Source organism: Panthera pardus, unplaced genomic scaffold (assembly GCF_024362965.1).
Source record: "Panthera pardus isolate Hobbes unplaced genomic scaffold, ASM2436296v1 HiC_scaffold_7, whole genome shotgun sequence".
In the NCBI taxonomy this organism is placed as follows: Eukaryota; Metazoa; Chordata; class Mammalia; order Carnivora; family Felidae; genus Panthera; species Panthera pardus.
Genome location: NW_026527002.1, coordinates 14,878,519 through 14,900,273, shown reverse-complemented (window position 1 = coordinate 14,900,273; position 21,755 = coordinate 14,878,519). Strand labels below are relative to the sequence as shown.

General features: G+C 41.4%; 1 protein-coding gene across 1 annotated transcript in view; it reads left to right on the top strand.

The window, feature by feature from the left end:
* The first annotated feature begins 1,434 nt into the window (after nucleotides 1-1,434).
* LOC128775274 (translation initiation factor IF-2-like) overlaps nucleotides 1,435-21,755 on the top strand; it is a 519,737-nt gene continuing 499,416 nt past the window's right edge. The window contains exons 1-3 of the mRNA XM_053896151.1: nucleotides 1,435-1,524; nucleotides 1,612-1,755; nucleotides 2,017-2,789. Of these exons, the coding sequence (XP_053752126.1) occupies nucleotides 1,435-1,524; nucleotides 1,612-1,755; nucleotides 2,017-2,789 (1,007 nt within the window). The remainder of the gene's footprint in view (nucleotides 1,525-1,611; nucleotides 1,756-2,016; nucleotides 2,790-21,755) is intronic.

Genomic DNA, 21,755 nt, shown 5'->3' with positions numbered 1-21,755 from the left:
CTCCAAGACACCGCCCAATGGTGTGTGTGTGTGTGTGTGTGTGTGTAGGGGGGGATCCGTGTGTATGGTTCCCCCTCCTCTAAAAGGCCTGGGGCACAAAGAGCAATTCTGCCTTCCTGCAGTTTCTCTTTCAGAAAAAAATCCAGGCCTGGCCATTGTTCTTCCTCAATGAAGGGGGCTAGGGTGATAACAGAAAGACCTCCTCCTCATCACCCACCTCCTCCCTCACCCCACCCAAGACCACTGCTGGGGGGGGGGGGGCGGTGGATTTGGGAATATTTTCTTGCTTCTGAAACTCCTGCCTGGGAAATCAGGGGACCCAATACCCCATTAATATCTTCAGTATCTTCCTTGTATTTTCATCAGCAATATTCCGTTAAGTCGTCAGCACCCCCACTCCCCATTTTCTGGTTCTAACAGGGCTTGTTCAGAAACACTGCATTCAGATATCAGAGAGGTTAGGACTATAGACAACCACATTTAGTTCTATCGAAAGGGAATGAAACAATATCACTGGCCACCTCCCGTCGCTGAATATTCGCTCTTACACCGTAAAGCACCCTGGGGTTCTGAGTAAGGCCATGTTTCACCTTGAACATTTATCAAACCGGACTCTGCCGCCTCTGCTGCCGCAGGAGGACGAACAGGCCGCCAGCACCCAGCTGACATCTGCTTGAAAAATCCAACAATACCTTCAGTGGGGTCGTTTGCAAAAAGTGAAAACCAAAAATTAAAGAGGGGTTTTTTAAAAAATAAAAGGTATACATACATATGCATACGTGTGCGTGTTCGCCAAAATGCTGGGTTTGGGGTCTCGAATGACTTAAAATAAAACAACAGCTCTGCAGTTACGCCCAGACCGAAGGCCTCACTGAACCGGTGTTTTATTAGCGGCGAGAGAAAACGTTCTGTTAGGAAGCACTAGAAGGAATGCGCATTGTCCCCCTGCCCTTTATCTTTCACCAGATGATGCTCATTCTATCTGTTTCCAGTGTATTGACCTGGGATGTGGGACTGTTAAAGATCGGCAACGTCTTGCCAAAGCCTGAGGGAGGCAGGGTCACGCGGTGCGCACTGGTCGCGCAGCCGGGAAGCTGCGGCTCTGTGCTCTGATTAGCCAGAAGGGTCTGCTCTGTTGGGTGACGACTTCAGACGACCCCAGGTGGGCCCTTAACACAGAAAATTCCCCACCCCCACCCTGGCTCTGGTGATGCCAGCTTTGCCTCTTCTTCCTGGTCCTGGAATTTCAGCCTTAATAATGGGGAGGCCTTAGGAAGAAACCTAGGCGGCGGGTGCCTGTTCTACGTATGGGCCGCTTACTCGCCCGAGGTTTATTCTAGGTCCAAGCTGCAAAGAAAAACGCTAGAGAGGTCAGAGGCGAAAGCTGGAACGTTCTCCTGGGCCTTTTTACCCCTCCCCCCAACCCCCCAACAGATGGCCGGGCCAGGACACCTGCAAGGCAGCCGGCAGCCGCCGCCTCCGCGCAGTTCTCCGGACAGGGGCCACAGTGTCGGATCAAATAAGGTCACTTAACACCCTGGGCCCAGTTCGCTCATTCCCCCGCCCAAAAAAACCTTCCTCTGGACACCTTTCAGTCCTTTCAGAGAACAGAGCTTCCGATCTCCGCCTCCCACCCTTGGCCCAGGCACCCGAGCGGGCGACCGCTTTCCAGCATCGGGTTTTTTTCGGGTTTGCCAAGCGCGCAAATCTCCTGTCCTGCGCACCTCAGCACCCGGGCTTGGAGCTTATGAAAATGTAACCCAACTCATTGCCAGAAGTTGTTGCTAATTAGTGGATAATAAACTTCTGTAGCCAGGGCACAAAAGTCTTTTAAAAGTGCAAAGGTGTTCTTTGTTATGGCATCAGAAAAGGGATTAGCATATCAATTGGACTGGGGGGACCGGACAATGAGCCCTCCTCCCCCTTCTCTGCCCTTAGTGTGCCGCCCGCCGCCGCCACCTCCTCCTACTCTCTCTGCCCTTCCTCCTCCTCTTCTTCCTCTCCCGGCTCCGAGAGCTGTCAAGGAGCGGTTGGAGACTGCAGGGCGGCGGGCCGGGGCCGCGCGGGCAGGCGCAGTGCAAGCTTCCCGCCGCCCACCAGGCCGCGCGGCCTGCGCGGCGCCCTCGCCCTCGCCCTCGCCCTCGTCCTCGCCCCGCGTCCAGGCGCGCGCTGGGGGAAGGTGGAGGCGCGCGGCAGGGCGTGCGGGGATGCGGAACCCGAGCATCGCGTGACGGGCGGCCTCGAGGGCGGGGACCTGGCCTGTCCGGGGAGGGTGGCCTCGGGCGGCCCCACGCGGCGCCCCGTTCCAGCGCCCGCGGCTCGGGCCCCGCAAAACCGCGCCCTTGGCCCCTCCTGGGCCGTGCGAACCCCCAGCGGATTCTGCACTCTGGCAGTGGGGAGCCGCCGGCTCCCCACCCTGCTCCGGCCTCTCTCGGCCGACCCGCTGACCTCCGACCCTCACGTGCACGCGTCGGGCGGCCAGCAAGCGTTTGGGGGCCAAGCGAGCCCTTGGGTCTCGAGGCAGCCGTGTCCCCGGGGGCGGCGGGTCCGCCGGGCTGGTCCCGGGGCGAGATGCCCACCAACTGCCCGCTCGGTGGTGGCTTAGGCGAGGCGGTCGAGCGGCCCAGGCCTCAGGAGGCCTGGCCACGTCTCCGGCGAGACCTCGCCTGGCCCCGCCGCCCTCGCCCGCCTTCCGCCCGCCCCAAGCTGGCCCCGAGGGAGCCGGCTCCCCGGGCCGACGGAAAAATTGGAAAGCCTTCCCCGCCCGGGTGCAGTAAAGCACAGCAGAAGTAAGTCTCTCGGAGAGGGAGACGCGGCCCAGGCCTGCGGGGCCCTGGCTCCCGCTCCGTCCGCCCCTTCTCCCCCCGCACCCCCCACCCCCCCTCCGCCACCCCGCGCCCGGCTGGGTCGGGCCCGGAGCGCGCCGGGGCCGGGGCGCCGGGGCCTGACGGCCCGCCTCGGGCTTGGGGGAGGAGGCGCAGAGACAGGCGCGGGAAGGAAGGCGAAGGGGGAAGGCTAGCAGCGACGGCGCGCTTCGCTCGCCCGCGGCCGAGCCGGACCCGCCACTCTCTGGCCGGCCTGGAGGAGCCGCGGGCCGGGCAGCTCGCCCCTCCGCCCCGAAGCCCCCGCGGACCCTGCCACCCCCACGAGGACACGTTTTCTTTTCTTTTTCTTCTCCCCTCCCCCCCTTTCCCCTCTCTCCCTGGAGGCCGCTTCCGTCCTCTAAATGCGTTTCAAAAAAAGGAAATCTCCGGGGCTCTCCTTTTCCCAACGTCTCGCCTCCTTCTATAGCACTGATGTTTGGCGACCAAGCACCAAACTCACACAAGTTTCCCCGAAAACGAACTGCTTTTACTGCCGCGAGGAAAAATGTCGGGGAAAAAAGTGGAGGTCGGTGTTTCCCTAAATGCAAAACATCAGAGAGGAATCTGAAAAGAGCTTTACTTTCCCTGCGAAATCTCCATTGTTGCTTGGCAAACAATGGGAGCCTGGGCGACTGTGGGGCTGAGAGAATGAATAGGCGATCCGCGGGATGTGTGCGGGTCAGTGCTTGGGGTCCCGGGCCTAAAGCCCCTTTCTCAGCTTGCCACAATAAACCAGAGCAAGGTTTAGTCTTTACTGGGTCACCGGCCATCCTCTATTATTCAACACTTCACAACAAAAAACACTTATTAATCAGCGCTGACCAGAGGCCCCTTTTGAAACAAGAGAAGAGGGGAGAGAGGGGGAGAGAGAGAGAGAGAGAGAGGTGAAAAGAAGATTGAGAAGCCCTGGACAGAGCTTTCTAAAGCCAGAGCAACCATAGGGTACCTTCCTCCAGTGGCCAAAGTTTATTTGACACAACAAAGTTTCTAATCAGGCCACCGGGACCTGGATTTCTCCTCATTTGCCTCACTCCCCTTCTCTTCCTCTGAAGATGTTGGAGACTTTGTTGCGAGGAAGGATGGCTTTAGGTCAAATTGCTAAGGCCTGATCTTAAAGATCTAATTGCTATTGGAAGAGAAGCCTGTTTCCCAGCTGGGCCTCCACTCTGGAAATGGAGCAAGGAAGACTGTGTCCAGTTCTGCTCTGGGCACCCTGCTGATGGATGAGGTGTCAGGCCAGTAGTCATGTGAGGACTGGTTTCCAAATGGTATGAGCAGTAGTCAAATGGGGTACTTCTTGGTGATGCTGAATGCAATCTGTAGATTTTCTACTTCATGATGTTTCAGTCTGGATATATGAAAGGACTAAACTTGTTTGCTAGGACGAAGAGGACGCTGCTGGTTCTTAATGCTTTGACAAGGATTTCAGGAAAAGAATGTGATGAATAGTTTTAGAGAAGAAAGCGGTTCAAAATGTTCCATGCCACTAAAGTCAGTGGGTTCTTTGCTCAACTTTGATAATTTTTAAAGGGCTTATTGGATGCATGGAACCTAATTGTGTTTCTTTCATTTATCTGGTTACATGATAATTATGAACACATGCTCAGACATATATGGACACTCCTATACATCAAAGTGAAATGCTACATATATCAGCTTTATGGATGAGTTTAATCCATTTGGAACTCAGCTAGATATTTTTGATGGCAAAATCTTGTTGCTTTTTGATTTGGGGTTGGGAGCCAATATTTCTTGGTTATTCTGTCTGTTTTACATTACTCAGGTTGTAATTTAGCCAAGTGAGCAAAACTCTTTTGTAATGGCTGATGTGTACAAGTGAACAGAGGCAGCACATATTGAATCTTGGTTGTCAAAAGCTATAAAACAATTATTTTCCTAAAGAAATAGAAGTGAGTGTCAAAGCAGTAGTCTTTTAAGTTTAGAATTTCGTTTGTGTGCACTTTTGGATTCCTGTGTAACGTAACTAACCATTTCCCTTGTTATGATTCAAAGAAGCCTTTTAAGCCCAGAAAACGTATGGATGGTGTATGGATGGGGATTGTGACTTCAGCAAATTGAGCTGTAGAACTAGCTGGCTTGGTAATGAAAGCAAGAAGGCAGAATTACTTGGTAGTAAACTACATTGGTATTTACCAGAGTTTATGTAGGAAATGCAAAAATGGGTTGCATGGTTTGGTCTCAGGAAGTGTTTTACTTAGACGCCTACTATTTCAGAATGGCTTTTTTATGTCGAAAATATTGTGTTACTCAGATTTTGCAGAGCTCAACGCTTCTTGCAATGGAGTAATCAACTGTTATCTGAATTATTTAAAGCCTGGGATTAAAGGCCTTGGAGTTGATGCTGACAAGCTCTCACATGTAGGCAGGGGAAAGTTTAGTATTCTTTTCTTTCTGTATATACTTTGAAAATAATTTGGTCAAGTGTGGTGAATTATTGTTAAAATTTATGCATGGGAACAATGAATAATTCTTTTACAAATCGTTTTCCAAATGAGCAAATAAGATATTCAGGAAAAGAGTAGGAATCTGTTTCATACATTATAGTGTGTCACCTAAACTTCATTGTTTTTAAAGGACTATTCTTTAAAAAAGAAAATGTTTGCTCTAGAAATCCCTACTGTTTCAGAAAAGTGTTTGGGGTGTGGATACACAGAATATTTTCATTCAACAAATCCATTTGTAGGACATGACAATTTTATGTCATGTTTTTCCTTTTAGTATTTTGGTTAGCTTCCTAATTTGCTTAAAGGAAATGATAATCTCTTTGTGTATTTTTACTTGTAAAATGAAGGTATGTACTAAATGGGACTAATCATTCACAGATTATCTTCTGAATTCTACTGAATAAGCAAAGAGTCAAGAAAAGCTTTTATCATAATATATAATACATTGAATGTGTGTATGTATCATCACATAGCACATCATCTTAACACATGTTTATAGACTTCAAATACTTTCTCTTTCTTTCTTTTTTTCTTTCTTTCTTTCTTTCTTTCTTTCTTTCTTTCTTTCTTTCTCTTTCTTTTTTCCTGAGAAATTAAGTAAATAGCATGGTAATGACATTCCCTTAAACATACCAGTGAATTTGTATGGAAATTGGAATAGCTTTCACATTTGTCAAAGGAGAAAAGAATAATACATAAACATATATTCAGCAAATGTTTAAAATAGAGAAATGCTATTTGTTTATATTATTTACCATGGATGCAATAGTTATTAAATTTGGCATATCTTTATGAAATCATTGTTATTCCAAAGTACATTTATTCCGTACTATATACATACTGTTGCATTTTTTAAAAAGAAAGTACTTACATCTGTAACAAAAACCTAAAAATCACATGATAAATTTAGCATAACATAAAAATTACTTTATAGGTAGCTAGTCCTCTATATCCTGGAGAATTGTTTTTTTCGCCTTAAAAAAATCCATCTGGACAATTTTTTTAAAGTGACACATTTAAATAAATCTCAGTTACAAAAGGAAACAAATATCTTGGTAGACCTCGTGCATCTTTATCCAAATGAAAGTTAGATGGCAAAGCCTCTGGCTATCAAATGAAAAGTATTTGTAGTCTGGTGAGTTTATTTTAAAACATATTTCAATTTTTGCATTTGTTTTTCTTCCTAGCAGATGCATATAATTCAGACATTGTTCCACCTTGACAGAATTTGTCAAATTCAGTTCAAATTTACATCAACGTGATCTGACGAAGTGTAATATCAATAGGTTATCATGAAGTACAAATGTAAACTCTAGCAAATGTTGCTTTAATACTTACTACTTTTTCTTTTATCTAAAAATAAATCAATGTAGTTTTTCATAATAGAGAGAAGGTACAAAGGAACTGATAGAAATTTGACTTTGCCCCCTATGATTTACCCTGTTGCCAGAGAATTCTGGTTAGTTGTATAGATCTGAGACTTCTGTGAAGAGACTCAACCTGGTACTTACTTATTTATAAACTTCCGCCTCACTAGAGATTCAAAGTTATATTTAGGAAACTAGAACCTCACACGATATGTGTTTATTTGATTCTTCGATTTAAATACTTCATGAGTACACCAAAAGTAATTTTTAGTGGAAAATTTTCATTAGGATTACATGCATTACATCTAAAGAACCCTGATGTATTTCTATATATACCATGACACAACATCTCAGTTTTTGGAAACAAAAGAAAATGAAGCTTCTGAATGAAACTACTCCCTCCCCAAATTTCCAGAGTTCTTCTTAGTTTACTATTTCCTTCAACTCATTGCATTTTGATAAATATACTGTAAACTCCATTTTGGCTTACACAACAATTTTTCACCCAGAAATCTATCTGCTTATGTAACCATTTGTGAGAGAGCAGAGTGTTCTAGAGAATTTCACAAAAGTCTGGAAAGACATGTCTGTATGTGTATTTAAACGCTTTAAATTTCAGTGGTTTGTGGATATTTATTATAAGTTTAAAAGGAATTATTCAGTAGTCCCTTGCTTTATGGTATTTTTTTAAAATGAAATCTAAGTTTTAGAAATGCTTAAAAAATAAAATATATAAAGTGGAACACTTCTGTATTTGGATTTTTTACTTTGGTAATCAGAGACTGAGTCGATAAAGATGCAGCTTTTTTTTTTTTTTTTTTTTTTTTTTTTTTTTTCAATTAAAGAGATATTTGGAGGTACTGTAGGAAGTTAGCCATGTCGAAGTTATGGCAAAGAACTAAGGTGTTTTGGTTTGGGTTGGCTTGGTTTTGTGTTTTTATGGAATAGAATGTAGCTAAAAGTTCTTGAACTCCTATAGTGTCCCTTACTCATTTTGTTACTTTTTTGTGGGAATACCACCGGGGCCAGGCGTGTTAGAGAGGAGAAGGGATGGACAGTAGAATCTATGGATCCAATAGAGTTTGTGTGGTAATGCTAATGATGCTGAACCAGTCTCCCTCTGCCAGGAAAGGATCCATTTTTCAAGCTTTTCATTCTTTGTCATTCTCCTGCCTCTCCACTCAAAGTGAGTAGGCGATCCCATGAAAATTAAACTCTGGTAAAAATTGTTTGTTCTGCACCTGATGACAAAGGTATCAAGAGGCAGGAGAATGACTCAGGTTTCACATCAGGATTGGCCCGTTGGAGTTTGAGCTAATCTGCAGCAATATAATGTTACGTTTTATGTATGTGTACAGTGTTTTATTTCCCAGTAGTTACACATACATTGTAGATGCATGGATACCATATTTAAAATTAAAACCCTAAAAATGAGAACATTTACTTGAACATATTTTGTAGGGAAAAGAGCATAGGGGGGAAATGTCTTAGTTATGGGAAAGGAAAAAACACATAGCCATGAAAATATATAATTACATTGTATTGGAGCTAACTTTAATCAGATTCCAGTTTTCTGAAGACCACAGTTAACTGAAGATTATGAATATCCCAAGAGTTTTTCTAGGTACTCTAGTTCTTCCTTCTTTAGGAAAGGGAGCTTTTATAAAACCAGCTGGCTGAGACTCCACTCTATCTCAACTGCTTTTTATCTCAAGGTCATTCAATGACCCCCAGAGACCTAGAAATAAACACGGTTTGTTTGTACATATACATGTCCACAGAGCCTAGTCAGGACAAGTCATTCTGGGGTCACCAGGGAGGAACTGAGGTTGGGGCTATGAGCCTGGTTCGGGAAGACTGTTAACTTTGACATGACAGTTTTCCTGGGATTTTGCGAAGGGCCTTGCACTCAGGAGCAGGGGCACGGTTTCTCCAAGGTGGAAGAGTAATACCATTTCATGCTTTGGTGAGGACCTGGCTTTGTTAGCATCAATCCTAATGATTCCCACAGCTTTGAAGAAAATGAGCTTCATGAGGAAGCTTTCCTTTTCTCTTCCTTTCCCTTGTCTACTTTCTCTACTCTTCCTTCTCCCTTCCCTTCCCTTCCCTTCCCTTCCCTTCCCTTCCCTTCCCTTCCCTTCCCTTCCCTTCCCTTCCCTTCCCTTCCCTTCCCTTCCCTTCCTTCTCTCCCTCTCTTCTCAGACTACAGTGGCACTGAATCAGTCCCATGGACAGATGTATATTCTACCATGGGTTTGCTTGCTTTGTTAGTTATGCTTTAAAACTGGTCTGGTGAGAGCGTAAATGAAATGTCTGTACTTAATTTTTTTCTCTTTCTTTCTTCTGAGTGTTCCACTCTTCAAAGAAGCTAAATATCTTAGATTAGTGTACTTGCTGAGCATGAGCCTCACTGCAGAGTCTGGAGGTCAGGCCAGAGGTATGGAGAAGAGCAAACTACGGTGTGGTTTTCTTCTATGGTGGGCTTCAGGTGGCCTGAGGTTTGCAGATCTAAGGCCTATCTCTGAGACTACCCAAGCAGTCTCAAACTTTTAGGAACTCTCCTGGTTTTTGAAGCTCTTCTCGATCTGAAAAAAAAGGAATGGGTTACCCTTTCTGGATAATTCTATGTTCACATTCCCTCTGGAGTGTGTGTGTGTGTGTGTGTGTGTGTGTGTGTGTGTGTGTGTGTGTGCATGTAAGGAGAAAGAGAGGGGTGACAGCTGATGCTAGGTGTAGTAGTTGAGACATGGGAATGGCCTTAGTTTAAAGTTGGAAAGCAAACGTATATAAACGTGGTTATCAAGGACCTTTTAGAACATCAAAGTAAGTCAAACAAACTAGGACAAATAATTGTACAGTTTTACAGTGTCTCTAGTGTGGAAGAGTACTTCTATAGGTCAAAAGATTAAGGGGACTCAAAACTCTGAGCAGCCTGGGAACCAGTAGAATTGCTGGGCTGTAAGAGAAGCTGGCCCTTGTATCCCTGATCTTTAAGTAAGACGGAGGGAATGTGGGAAGAAAAGAGAACTGACATGTGGTTGGGTTTACCAGATGTCAAATGTTCTACCAGCCTCTTTCACAGCATGTTATTTTATGTATTCTCACCAAAACCCTTCAAAGTAAGAATTAATTTTTATTCATTTTAGAGAGGAGAAAACAGAAGCTCTGGAGGGTTATATAACTTGACCAGGGTCACACAGCTAACATGTTTTGGAATCCAGATTAGAATTCAGAGAAGCTTGTCTCTAGAATCCGGATTCTTTTTCTTAAACCAGAAATATCTCACATGATTTATTTTCCTCATAATCATTCATGACAGAAGTAAGTATTTAATCACCATGTATCTTTCCAGACTGATCTTTCTCAATACTCTCCTGCATGTGGTTATATTATACTTCTGTCATAGGGGCAGACGCCTTATGCTTTTCCATACAGCCCTAACCCAAAGTTGTATTCTTGACTCAACCCTGTTCAGTTTGCCTAGAGTGCCTTCACCGGGACATTGATTTGGGCTGTCTTTTGTCCACATAGATGTGTGAACTGATAAATTTGGACTGAACTGATACATATACATAGGTATACATGAATTGGTGTTTTATGTTGCATTATATTGTGAAACAGAAATTCGGCAAAGGCAGTAGCAATGTTGCTTTTCAGAAATTTAATTTTAGGACGTGAAGATTCTTTTTCTTTCTTTTTCCAGTTCTTTAATATTTATTTTAAGAAAGGATTTTTCCCGCATTCTATTTCACATCCTAGTGCACAATCTAGCCAGTTAAATCATGAGTCAAACTTCGAGGGCTTGAGTTAGTTCTTTATTGAGCTTAGGCATTATTTAGTAGCAAAATTAACTGTTTCAAGCCCTTGGTTGCAGTTCTTTTTGCACTTACTAAATGTTTCATATTGTATTCTTTTTAAGTTTATTTATTTATTTTAAGAGAGAGAGCTTGGGCGTGAGTAGGAGAGGGACAGAAAGAGTGAGAGGGAGAGGGAGAATCCCAAGCAGGCTCCCTACTGGCAGCACAGAGCCCAATATGGGGGACTCAACTGTGAGATCTTAACCTGAGCTGAAACCAAGAGTTGGACACTTAACCGACTAAGCCACCCAGGCACCCCTGATATTTTATTTTCGATTCCCAAAGGAAGGGAATATGAAAATATTGTGTTAGTAATATGCCCATATTGGAAGGAAATATAAAATGTGTTATTAATAATGGGGCGCTTGGGTGGCTCAGTCAGTTAAGCGTCTGACTTCTGCTCAGGTCATGATTTCATGGTTTGTGAGTTTGAGCCCCGCTGGGGGCTCTCCACTCTCCATGCAGAGTCCACTTTGATCCTCTGTCTCCCTCTTTCTCTGCCCTTACCCTGCTGTGTCTCTCAATAATAAACATTTTAAAAATGTGTGAGTAATATGCCTATATTGCATGAATTTTTCTAGATATGAGGATACTTTCAGCATATTGAATATCATTCTCTGCCTCAGTTTTCTTATCATGAGAGTAATAATCCCTATTTTAGTGGGAACTTAAAAAATTTATCAATTTTGGCAGAACACCTTAAAAATGATAAATAATATCAAGTTTAAAAGTGACAATATAAGTGCTGCTAGAAAAATTTTAACTTCAAGTTAAATTAATGCTTTTATTTTCTTAGGTTTTTTTTGTTGAAACATTAATTTTCTCTCAAGACTCATGTGAAAAATCTTTAAAGGACTATTACTTGTCCGTAAAGACTATTTCTGAAAACACAAAAACCCTAACGTAAATAAGAATTCTTTTCATTTGGCTAACAATGCCGGAAAAATTAGGTCAAGAAAGATAGAGTAGTACTTTTTAAATTACAATATTTTGTTGATTAAAATGACAGTAAATAATGATGGAAATATGAAAGATAGCATATTAACATTTAATACAGTGGTTTTTGGATAAGAACTAGACATTGGAGATCACACCAAGTGTTTGGTTCAAAGATGCGAATCACCTTGAAGTTACGCCTTTGGATATGAAATACTATTTGTCGTAGTACTGCTCAAAATCAAATTTTGACAGTTACTACAGGGAAAGAAGCAGTAAGAGCCCATACTCATTTGGATTCTTTCAGAATAGTACTACAATGTCAGTGACCAAAATACTGGCCCCCAAATCATTCAATCCTGAGTTTTATTTGGAGTCAAATCTCAGGTGAGCCAGTAGAGCTCTTTGACTTTGATTTAATTTCTTCATCCCCAAAATGGAGATAAAATTGCTTACTTGCCAAAGACAGAGTGAATACTAATTAATTAATGAGTTTGAACATTGCTAATAAATTCCCCTTTCTTAATGCGGTTTCCAAGGCTACAAACTCAGACATGCTGAAGATGCAGAAGTTCTGTGTTCAAATATAATGTAGCTCAATGTTTGGGTTGTTCAAATGTGTACCTGGCAGACTCAAAACACGGATGAGTTTCTTGGAGAACTTAAAGTTGGCTTTAAACGAACCAAATCACAGTGAAACTTTTGGTAGAAAACACCAAATTCTACCGGTTTCACCTATGAAACTTAAGATTTACATGTGTGTCTGTGTGCGTGTGTGTGCGCACGTGCTTTATATATTTAAATATATGCAGTTTCTTTTGCCTTTCAGATGGAAATGTAGAAAAAATGTATTTAGGAAAATAAGCCACCAAATCACAAAGACTCCAAACTAGTGCTTATTTCTAGTTACTAATATGTATGCTGTGTCCAAGGCCTGGCAACATGGGTGTAGGTTGAGCTGTTTGTATCCGACATGCTTAACTTAATTTTAAGGAATTGTTTTATGTTTTCAGGAATTAACCTATCATAATAGTATCATCCATGCAGGGAAGTAAGTTAGACCACATGATGGCCTTCCAGGGTGAATGGGTCTCATGTGTGTGAGATGTCATGGAAAAGTCACTGGACAAGGAGTCAGGATCCCCCATTTCTGATTGGGGGATTCCCCCATTTCTAAGCCTGGCTCTACCTCTATCCAACTAATGTGGCAATGAGCCGGTTGCCTCAAATGTGAATGAGTGCACTAGGTTAACCTCATACTCCTCTAGTGCTACAACCCTAATCTCTTGATTCCTACACTGATAGCCTTCCTCTTGTTTTACACTATCTTTCCGAAGAGTGTTTCTGTAGGCTGGGAATCAACTCCAAGCAAACTACGTGGCAGGGAGTATTGCCTGCAGAGAGCTGTGCACATATTCAATAAATACATATTGCTTGAAATACTTGATGATTAATTAACCATCTAGGGAAAGCCTGTGATCAATGTTGATGACTAAGCCTTAGTGGCAAAATAGTTAAAATTTATTGAGTACCTCTAATGTGTCAGGCACTCTATTTGCAGTATGCATATGATATCTCATTTAAGCAATCATCCAGGAAACACATCTAAATCTTCCTGGAGGGTTTTGACATTACGGTATTATTGGCCATTCTTTTCACGAAAAGTCTTTTCTGCTGGACTTGCTTGGAGCCTCCCTCTTGATGTCCTTTGAAGAAATTCAATAAAGGCAAATGGGTTTGCATTGGAAGCAAGCAGGACAAAATATTCATAGAAAACTCAAACTAAGGCGCATCTTGAAAGCTATAGCCAAGATCACGTTCAAGCCAGAATCTTCCTCATCATCCATGGTTCCTCCCATATCCTGAATGTGTAAATAGGCAGGATTTTTAAAATTTTTTTTAACTTTTATTTTACTATGTAAATATCTTAAGAATCCATCTTCTGCTCTTCATCCCTGGGATAGTTGTTTTAGTTCAGACATCATCATTTCTCCTGTGGAATGTTATGGTAGCCTCCTCACTGGTCTGCCTTCTCACTGTTTTCTAATCTGTTCTCTTGTTGCGCCAGTGTCTCCTAACACTCAGACTTTTCATAGTTTAAATTCTTCAACAGTTCTTGACATCCTTGCCTCTTTGTTGTCTCTACAGGAGGAGGGAGCTGCCCCATTCCCTGGGTTTCTGTGCACTTAGATATATACCTCTTTGTGCAAGTATATTTTATGAATGTCTTTCTTGTTGGTTTCTGAGCTTTCTCTAATACAACCTCTTTGACCCACGTCAGAGATTGGCACATGGTTCATAATTGTTGAGGAAATAAAGAATTTGGGGACCTGAGCTATTCAGGGTTCAGTAAAGGAGATATAATGTAACAGTTCATTAAAATTGTTTTTCTAATTCATTATCTTGTGTGATTCTCACAAAAAACCCAACTCTGTAATCTCTGAAATTTTGATCCATGAAAAGGGCTTGGGTTTGTCGCCTTAGAATTTCTGATGGGCAATCTATTTGGTCATATAACAAGTGGGCAGAGCCTAGAGATAACTATTTTAGGATTATTTCTCAGAGATCTGATCCTCCTTTCTGATAGTAGGCCCTAAAGTTTTAGGGCCAAGGTTACCTTGATAGCCAAAGCTGAATCCAGTTTCCAAAAAGGAAATGTTTCCAGTTCTTAGCCCAGGAGAGTGTAGGAGGGCTACAGGAAGAGGCAGTAAGGTAGCTAACACATTTTAGAATGACTGGAATGAAGACGAGTGGAGAAGGTTGCAGAGAAGGAACCTTACTTGGGACCCTGCAGAAGTTTAGATCTGTAAAACCCAGCACTCTGCCCTGTTCTGGCAAATGCAGCTAATGGATAGGGTATTCAAGAGCCTTTTATACTTAGGAGAAGAGAGAGCCAAAGAGGATCCCAAGCAGACTCCTCCCTGTCAGCATGGAGCCCGATGTGGGGCTTGATCCCATGAACCATGACATCATGACCTGAGCTGAAAGTAGGAGTCTGTTGCTTAACAGACAGCCACCTGGTCGCCTCAGCCAGAGGCCTTTTAGCATCAAGATATTCAGCTTTCTTGCTAAATTCCTTCACCTTGCCATGCTTCCTGACATCCCATGAAAAAGGGACTTGTCTTTGTTAATAAGCCTCTTTAATAGACAAATGTGCAAAAGGCATCTCATTTTAGAGATGTGACTTACCTGAAAGAAAAAAAAAAAAAAGACATCTCAAATTTAACATGTCCAAACCAGAGCTCTTTGTTTTCTACCCCCTCCCAAACCTGCTCCCTGTCGGATCTTCCCAGTTTCCCCATTTCAATAAATGACACACCCAAGCAAGGGAAAAACTTCCAGGAAGCATTCTGGATTCCTCTTTCTCGCTCACCACCGACCCATCCGTCAGCAAACCTTACCAGCTCTATCTTCAAATATTTCCGGAGTCTGATCACATTTCTCTGTCTTTACCCCTACCTACTTAACACTGAGCCACCATCACTTCCCTCCTGAGCTACTGCAATAGCTTTCAAACTGGTCTCCCTCCTTTGCTCTTGACCCTCCTGCTCCCCAACCTTAGCCCATCCTCCACAGAACTGCCAGCGTGAGCTATTAAAATGTAAATCAAATCACTTTGCCCCACTGCTCAAAACCACACAAAGCTTTCTGTCACACTCAGAATAAAATCCAGAGTCCTTGCAATGACCCACAAGGCCCAACATTGATCTACCTACCACCTGCCCACTCTAGTTCTTTTCCTTCTATTTTCTCCCCACTCATTACTTTCCAGTCATTCTGGCCTTTTTTTCTCATGGACCTATGTATTTTGAAACTAATGGAGTTTCCTTCTTTTAATTGATTTCTAATAGGTTTAGAGCTAAATTTCTGGTCTATCTCTAGTAAGACTATAACAATACACATTAAAAAATATACTACCCTCACTTCTGGCTCAGCTTTACTTTCTTGCTATTATTTTTCTTTCTCTTACCTTTATTAATTAGAAATTAAATATACTCCTTACATATTTCTTATTATAAAATTAACATAGATGTTTACAACAGGAAAATCAGAAAATACAATAAAAAAGTAGAATATTTTTACCATATTGTCTCCAATCCCAATTCTCCAGTGACTTCCCATCACTTTTTTTGTAAAGTTTAAACACCTTAGCATAAGTTAAAAATTCCGGTTTCTCAGCTCTCCCTCTTCACTTGGCTACCTGGTGTTCATTCTTCAGATTTCAGTAGAAATGTCAGAAGGTTTTTCTCAGGTATCTCATTGGTGACCCCTCTGTCCTCACTGAATCCCAGCACTCTATTGTAGGCAATAGCATTGCCCCTATTGGAAGCCAGGGACAGTGTTTTCTTATTCTTTATTGTTTCCACAGCTTTAGCTTACTATCTGGCCCACAGAGAACTCTTTCTTTTAAATTTTAAATTCAAATACAGTTAACTAGAAAATTCCTAACGAATACTGAGGAGTGAGTGAATAAATGAATGATGAGAGGCTCTTGCTGGGAGAAGGTTTTTGAAAGTATCTGTCTGGAGTTTACTTAGTACAACCAATAAATTATAAGAGGTGGGCAGGGAGTATGTGTAAATTATAAAACACTTTGAACAGGTGCACCTTAGGGAATAATATTGTCAGAATACTTTCTCTTGGAGTACACCCAATAAGACTCAAGACTGCCAAAGTTCTTCCTCTTGTAAGGGATCTCCTCAGTCATCTGCCCCTTAGTGCTACTTGCAGAAATGACTGAGTTTGAATGCTGAAACATGATAGAATTAAACAAAAAGTTGGAGAATCAGAATGTGACCTTTGTCTTCATTCTAATTTTATTGACTTGCAGTATTCATTTTATTGATTTATAAGATCGATGGTGTGTGTGTGTGTGTGTGTGTGTGTGTGTGTGTGTGTGTGTGTGTTTCTATAGCTGGTAGCAAGCACTGTGAGCTTGCAGCAGATTTGTGGCTATATTTTCAAGCTCAGTCTCTCATCAGGATGGCAGAGATTTGGCTCAAAAGTAATCTATTTTCTGAATTAATGAAATAGCTTTCATTTGGCCCTGCCATCTTTATGGAGCAGTTAAATCTTTGCTCTAGGCAGAAGTGATGGCAGCACCACTATTTACAGAGACACAGCAATGCTCAGGGATGGGAAACGTGGAATGTTCCAGTAAATAGTTTGTCGTAGACTTCCTGGTCTTTAATAACATTGTCCACATTGTCTCTTCATATGCAGATGTTTTTTATAAAAATGAAAAAGAAAGTAGATAACATTTAGACAAATAACACCCAGGGTATTGGATTTGGAAGTCACTATGATGAAACTGATGTTAAACGTCATATTTTTCCTCAGTTGGACTTCCTATGGACACAAGTTGAGTATCCCATCCAATAAGTAGTGAATTGCTTTCTTTTTCCTTACTCTGAATAGTTACCATTTATTGAATGCCTACCAGATGTCATATAATCTTGAACCTTCAGCACAACATGATAGTTGGGTGTTTTTACTCACAATTTACTGAGGAGTAAATGAAGGTGCAGCAAGAGTAAATAACTCAACCAAGATTGCAAAGCTGGGGTCCACTTGGATTTCCATGACACAAAAGTCCCTGCACCTACCATGACAAGGATCTTGGAAGAGTGGTAGATTTGTCAGTGTAGGATCTAAAGTATTTTAAAATGCTTAAAGGAAGCAGAGATTTATTTTTTTTCTCTGACATGCAAATTTACATTATAAATCCGTGAATGAGCCTATTGTGAAGGGAGGAGAAAGTTCTCTTGGAAGTGAGGGCAGGTGCTCTAGAAAGAATAAAGTGGGATAAAGTTGTGAAATGCTCATTGACTCTTTGAGCAGAAGTTTGTAACAATAATAAAAAAGGAGTTGGAAGGAAAGAAGTGAGAGTGAACCATAGATCCCTTAAGTCCTATGGTTAATTTAGGAGACAGAGAAGGACAGGAAGCAAAAACTTGTGTATCCTGGAGGACAGAGCCCCCAGACAGGCTTGGAAATAGACCCTAGTGGAACAGTCAAAGGACACAAGATGGAGAAGCAACAAAGAGCACTGAAAGCTTTGATCGGGAGAGTGTGACCCTAAGTCAGAAAACATATGCCAATCATGATGTTTAAGAAGGAGATATGAAGGATGATGCTTACAGAGTGTTTATAGATTCTGCTCCATACCAGAAACAAGAGGCATTTTCCTCCAAAAACCATGGGGCAATAGATAACTGAAGTTTGATCTAGGACTGGTTAGCAGAAGTCAGGTGGGAGACAGAGGCTGGGGCCCCATCTACTGGCCTTGCAATGATGACATTTAGTCTCTTGGAAGGTTTGCTGACCAAATGGCAGACTCCAAGATAAATTGGCTGCAATCTCTGTCCTGGTTTCAAGAAGATTACCCTGTGAGGCGAGATGGAGAAGGGAGAGAAAGAGACAGATGTGTAAGTGGATAAATCAGACAGTAGAGTGGGTTATATAATATCTACATATAAATAGAAGGCACTTCGGAAGTGCAGGAAGAGTCATGACTAACTGAATAAAAACACACAGAAACTATTATGTAAACTCCTAAGTGTTTTAGTGTCATGAGCAAGGTACTGTTTACAAGCACAGTTACAGAAAAATTAATTCTTCCTCAGTGGCTTTAAGGAAAACTTCATTGAACAGGGTATATTTGAGAGATCTTGAAGGATGAGATTTTCTCCAGGCAGAGAATGAAATTAACTGCCAAGAACAAGAAGGAGGTTTCTGTACTCTTGTTCTTTCACAGAAAGATTCTAGGGATAGAACTATAATCTGTTCAATCAACCAGGAAGAGGCACTCAAACTGTAGACTCAACCATATCCTTCTCTTTCAATTATCATTAAAATGATCCAATGTAAGCAGTTGCCTAGCTTCTGTGATGGTTAAGCTGATAAAATGATGAGTTTCTTTGTTGTGGAAGTGTGTTTTGTTGTAGGTGTCTATGTCTGCAGATAAAGCATAGAGGGAGACCACTGGAGTTCTAGCTTCTGCAGTGGCTGTTGGAGAGAATTCTGTATGTCTGTGCAGATGAGAGAGTCAAACATGGTGTGTGTGACCATGTGACTCTATATAAGGGGTGGCGTGTGTGTAGGAGGCAGACCCTGCACAACTCTCCCTGCATTTGGGCTTCGTTAGCCATCTTCTGTTTGGGTCCCTGTAGGAATGCTGTGCTGTCCTGGCATTTAGCTGATGGCATTTGCAGTGATCTGGCCTCAGCCAGGTCCGCCTCTCATCATTAAAAGACCGTGTTTTGTATGTGCTTCTATTCTGTCTCCCATTGCAAGGAACTTAAATGAGACAGTCTCTTCTTCCAGAGATCAGTTTCTAGCCTTCAAATTATTTTCCCTGGTCTTGAGATCCAGTGTATAACATGTATAGGTGGTTTACCATTGCTTCTTAACAGCTGCCCTGTGGTGGGAAAAGTCAGGCACAGTGTGTACCCAAAACTGTGGAAATGTCAGCATGTGCTATGCTGATATATTAATTCCAATAGTGGTGATTCAGAAACACATACTGCATATGCACCATATGGGCCTTAAATATTTATGAAACCTAAAAGTCACAAAAACAATTCTTTAATGTAAAAGTTAAAAATTGATTACTATAATTTTTCATGAACTAAATTTTTAGCATTTAATATTTTAATTTACAGATGAACATATTACTGAAAGGATACTAGTGACTTTAAAATATCATTAATTCTTATTGATTTACTGCTCTTCAAAGGACACTATGTTAGGCACTATGGAGGAATAAAAAGAATGCCCAGAATTTGTCCGATTCTTAACTTGTTTTACCTACTTTCTATTTTTACCATCTACTGAGTGATCATTTTGCACTGTAGGAAAACAATTGAAGAAGAGAATATGGAAATCTCCAATCAGTCCACTCTTTGCCTTTTCCAAATGAAGTGGCATATAGGGAAAAGCAGAGCGTGGAAGAGATTGTAAAGCAATAAATGTAAAGAAGGTGTCTTAGAATTATGAAAACAACACCTTTGTTGTTGTTGTTGTTGTTGTTGTTGTTGTTGTTGTTGTTGTTAGCATGTCTTCTAAGGTTGGTGCAGTACTAGAGTGATTTGACATAATTTAATCTAAAAGCTCTGGACTAGTAACCCAGAAACCTGGCTTCTAGCTGTGGCTCTGGTGCTAATTATTTGTACTTTAGTTTCCTAATTTATAAATGAGACACTGATTAGTTTATCCTTAAATTTGATGCTATAAAATATCATCCAGACCTTTACATTTTACAGTGAAGACTTTAGGCTGCTGGGAAATAGAACTATATCTGTTTTGATTGCCATGGCATACCATGCACCTAGTACAGTGTTTTTAAGAAATATTTAATATGAAGGAAGGAAGAAGATGATGCAAAAGTGTAATGGAAGCTGCATCTACTGTGCTCTTAGAGCCTGGTCCAATTATGTTGTAGAACTGAAGTCGTGAAATAGACTGTAATTCCTCTGAGTGCACCCCATCCCTCTCACCAGGCTGTAATCAAAATCTAATCTTAATCAAAATTTGCCTGATACCATCATATTCCCTTTTTACTTACTTATTGAAATAGGAAGAGATGTTGCTTTGTCACATAATTTGTATATAAATAACCTTTTACTATATTTTGAACACCTTTTATGCATTTTATTCTCTTCTTTCTATCCTCAGTGTTACTCACTGACCAATTCCTATGACTCTCATTCATCTCAAATAAATTTCAGTTTATTGTTTGCCTTTCTACTTTACCTCCTATGAACGTCCTTCAAAAACTTTACTTAATTATTGAATACTTGATTTTTTTCTTAACTTCGTCATTTCTTCACCTTCACTTTATCAGTATGATTATTCCCATGGGATCTTATCCCACCTAGAGGGGTTTACTTCTAATATGTTAAGGTCAGTTATAAGAATAATTACATCAGTAACATTTTCAATATTTCCTTTTCTCATCAATCTTTATAAATTGTAACTTGAACATTTCCTCACACCAAACAAATAACCCAATATTTACTTGTTTGTTATTTAAAGCTCCTTTCCCCCAGGGCTATCATTTCACTTTGGAATTGTTTTGAATCCCTACCTCCTCTGAGTCCCACGATCAGTGACTAAACCTTGGCATTTTGAGAGTGCAATGATCTTGCCTTATCTTCATCTTACTGTGGATCTGGTGTGTCAATTCTGGGATTGACTGCAACCCAACTACCTGCATTCCCTGCTTTCAACCTGCCAGTTGTAGAAGGTCATAAAAGCATAACAGCAACTTGTGCTTGACCTTATTGCTGCCTGATCCCTCTAGGAATCTGTTTACATTTAGCAAGTTCAAGTTCCCAGATCTACCACTTTTTGTGTTTTTTGGTCATTTGACTTTGTGGCTCAGTTTTCTCATCTGTAAAATAGAAAATTATAATTTCCAACGGGAGTGCATATGTGTCTTGCCAACCACTTCTTTGTGGTGACATAGCCTTAGCTATTTGCAGTGGAATTGTTATATTTTGCCTCCTAAATCATTAACCTTTGCTCTAAGTAGGACCGGAATAACAGCAGGCAGCATGCTCTAACTGTAGAATGTATAAACATATTTTTGATTAAAAAAATCAGGCTAAAACTAGAGATATGTGGGTATCCCAAGGGGATTTTTCCCCTTAGAATTGTGGAGACTCACTTGTTAAGAAAAATGAGAACATCTGATTTTGAAAATAAAATTAACAGGCAACTTGGGTATTAACATGGCTTTAAGAGCTTAGCTGTTTTACCTACAAAATCGTGAGGTTTGACTGGGTGATCTCTAAGGTTCCTTGCAGCTTCAGGGATCTGTGATATTATGGTCCTGAGCTCTGCTTATGGGTCTGAAATTCATAGACCAAACTCCCGTGTCTCTTGAAATATAAGGCAGCAGCTCGGGGATGGTACTATTTCATCAGACAAAGAAGAATTTCTTGTTGCAAATGATTGTACTATTAGTTTTTGAGAGAAAACTCAATGATCTGCTGAGTGTACAAGGAGCAGTATTGAGTGTTTCCTAGCAGATAGATAGCTGGCAGGCTTAAAATGAGTATTGATGTGTTTATGTGGAGATAAGGATACACGTTAGCTTTTCTCAGAATTCCATTTTCAATTACTCTTGAACTAGTTTGAAAATTCATCGTCTTCACGCCAAATATCTTTTAGTGTGCCATGTATGCTGAGTAGCAGACCTTGACATCTCAACAGGGCTCACATAAGTATATACTCAGGCACAAATTAAGCAGGATCAGGGGA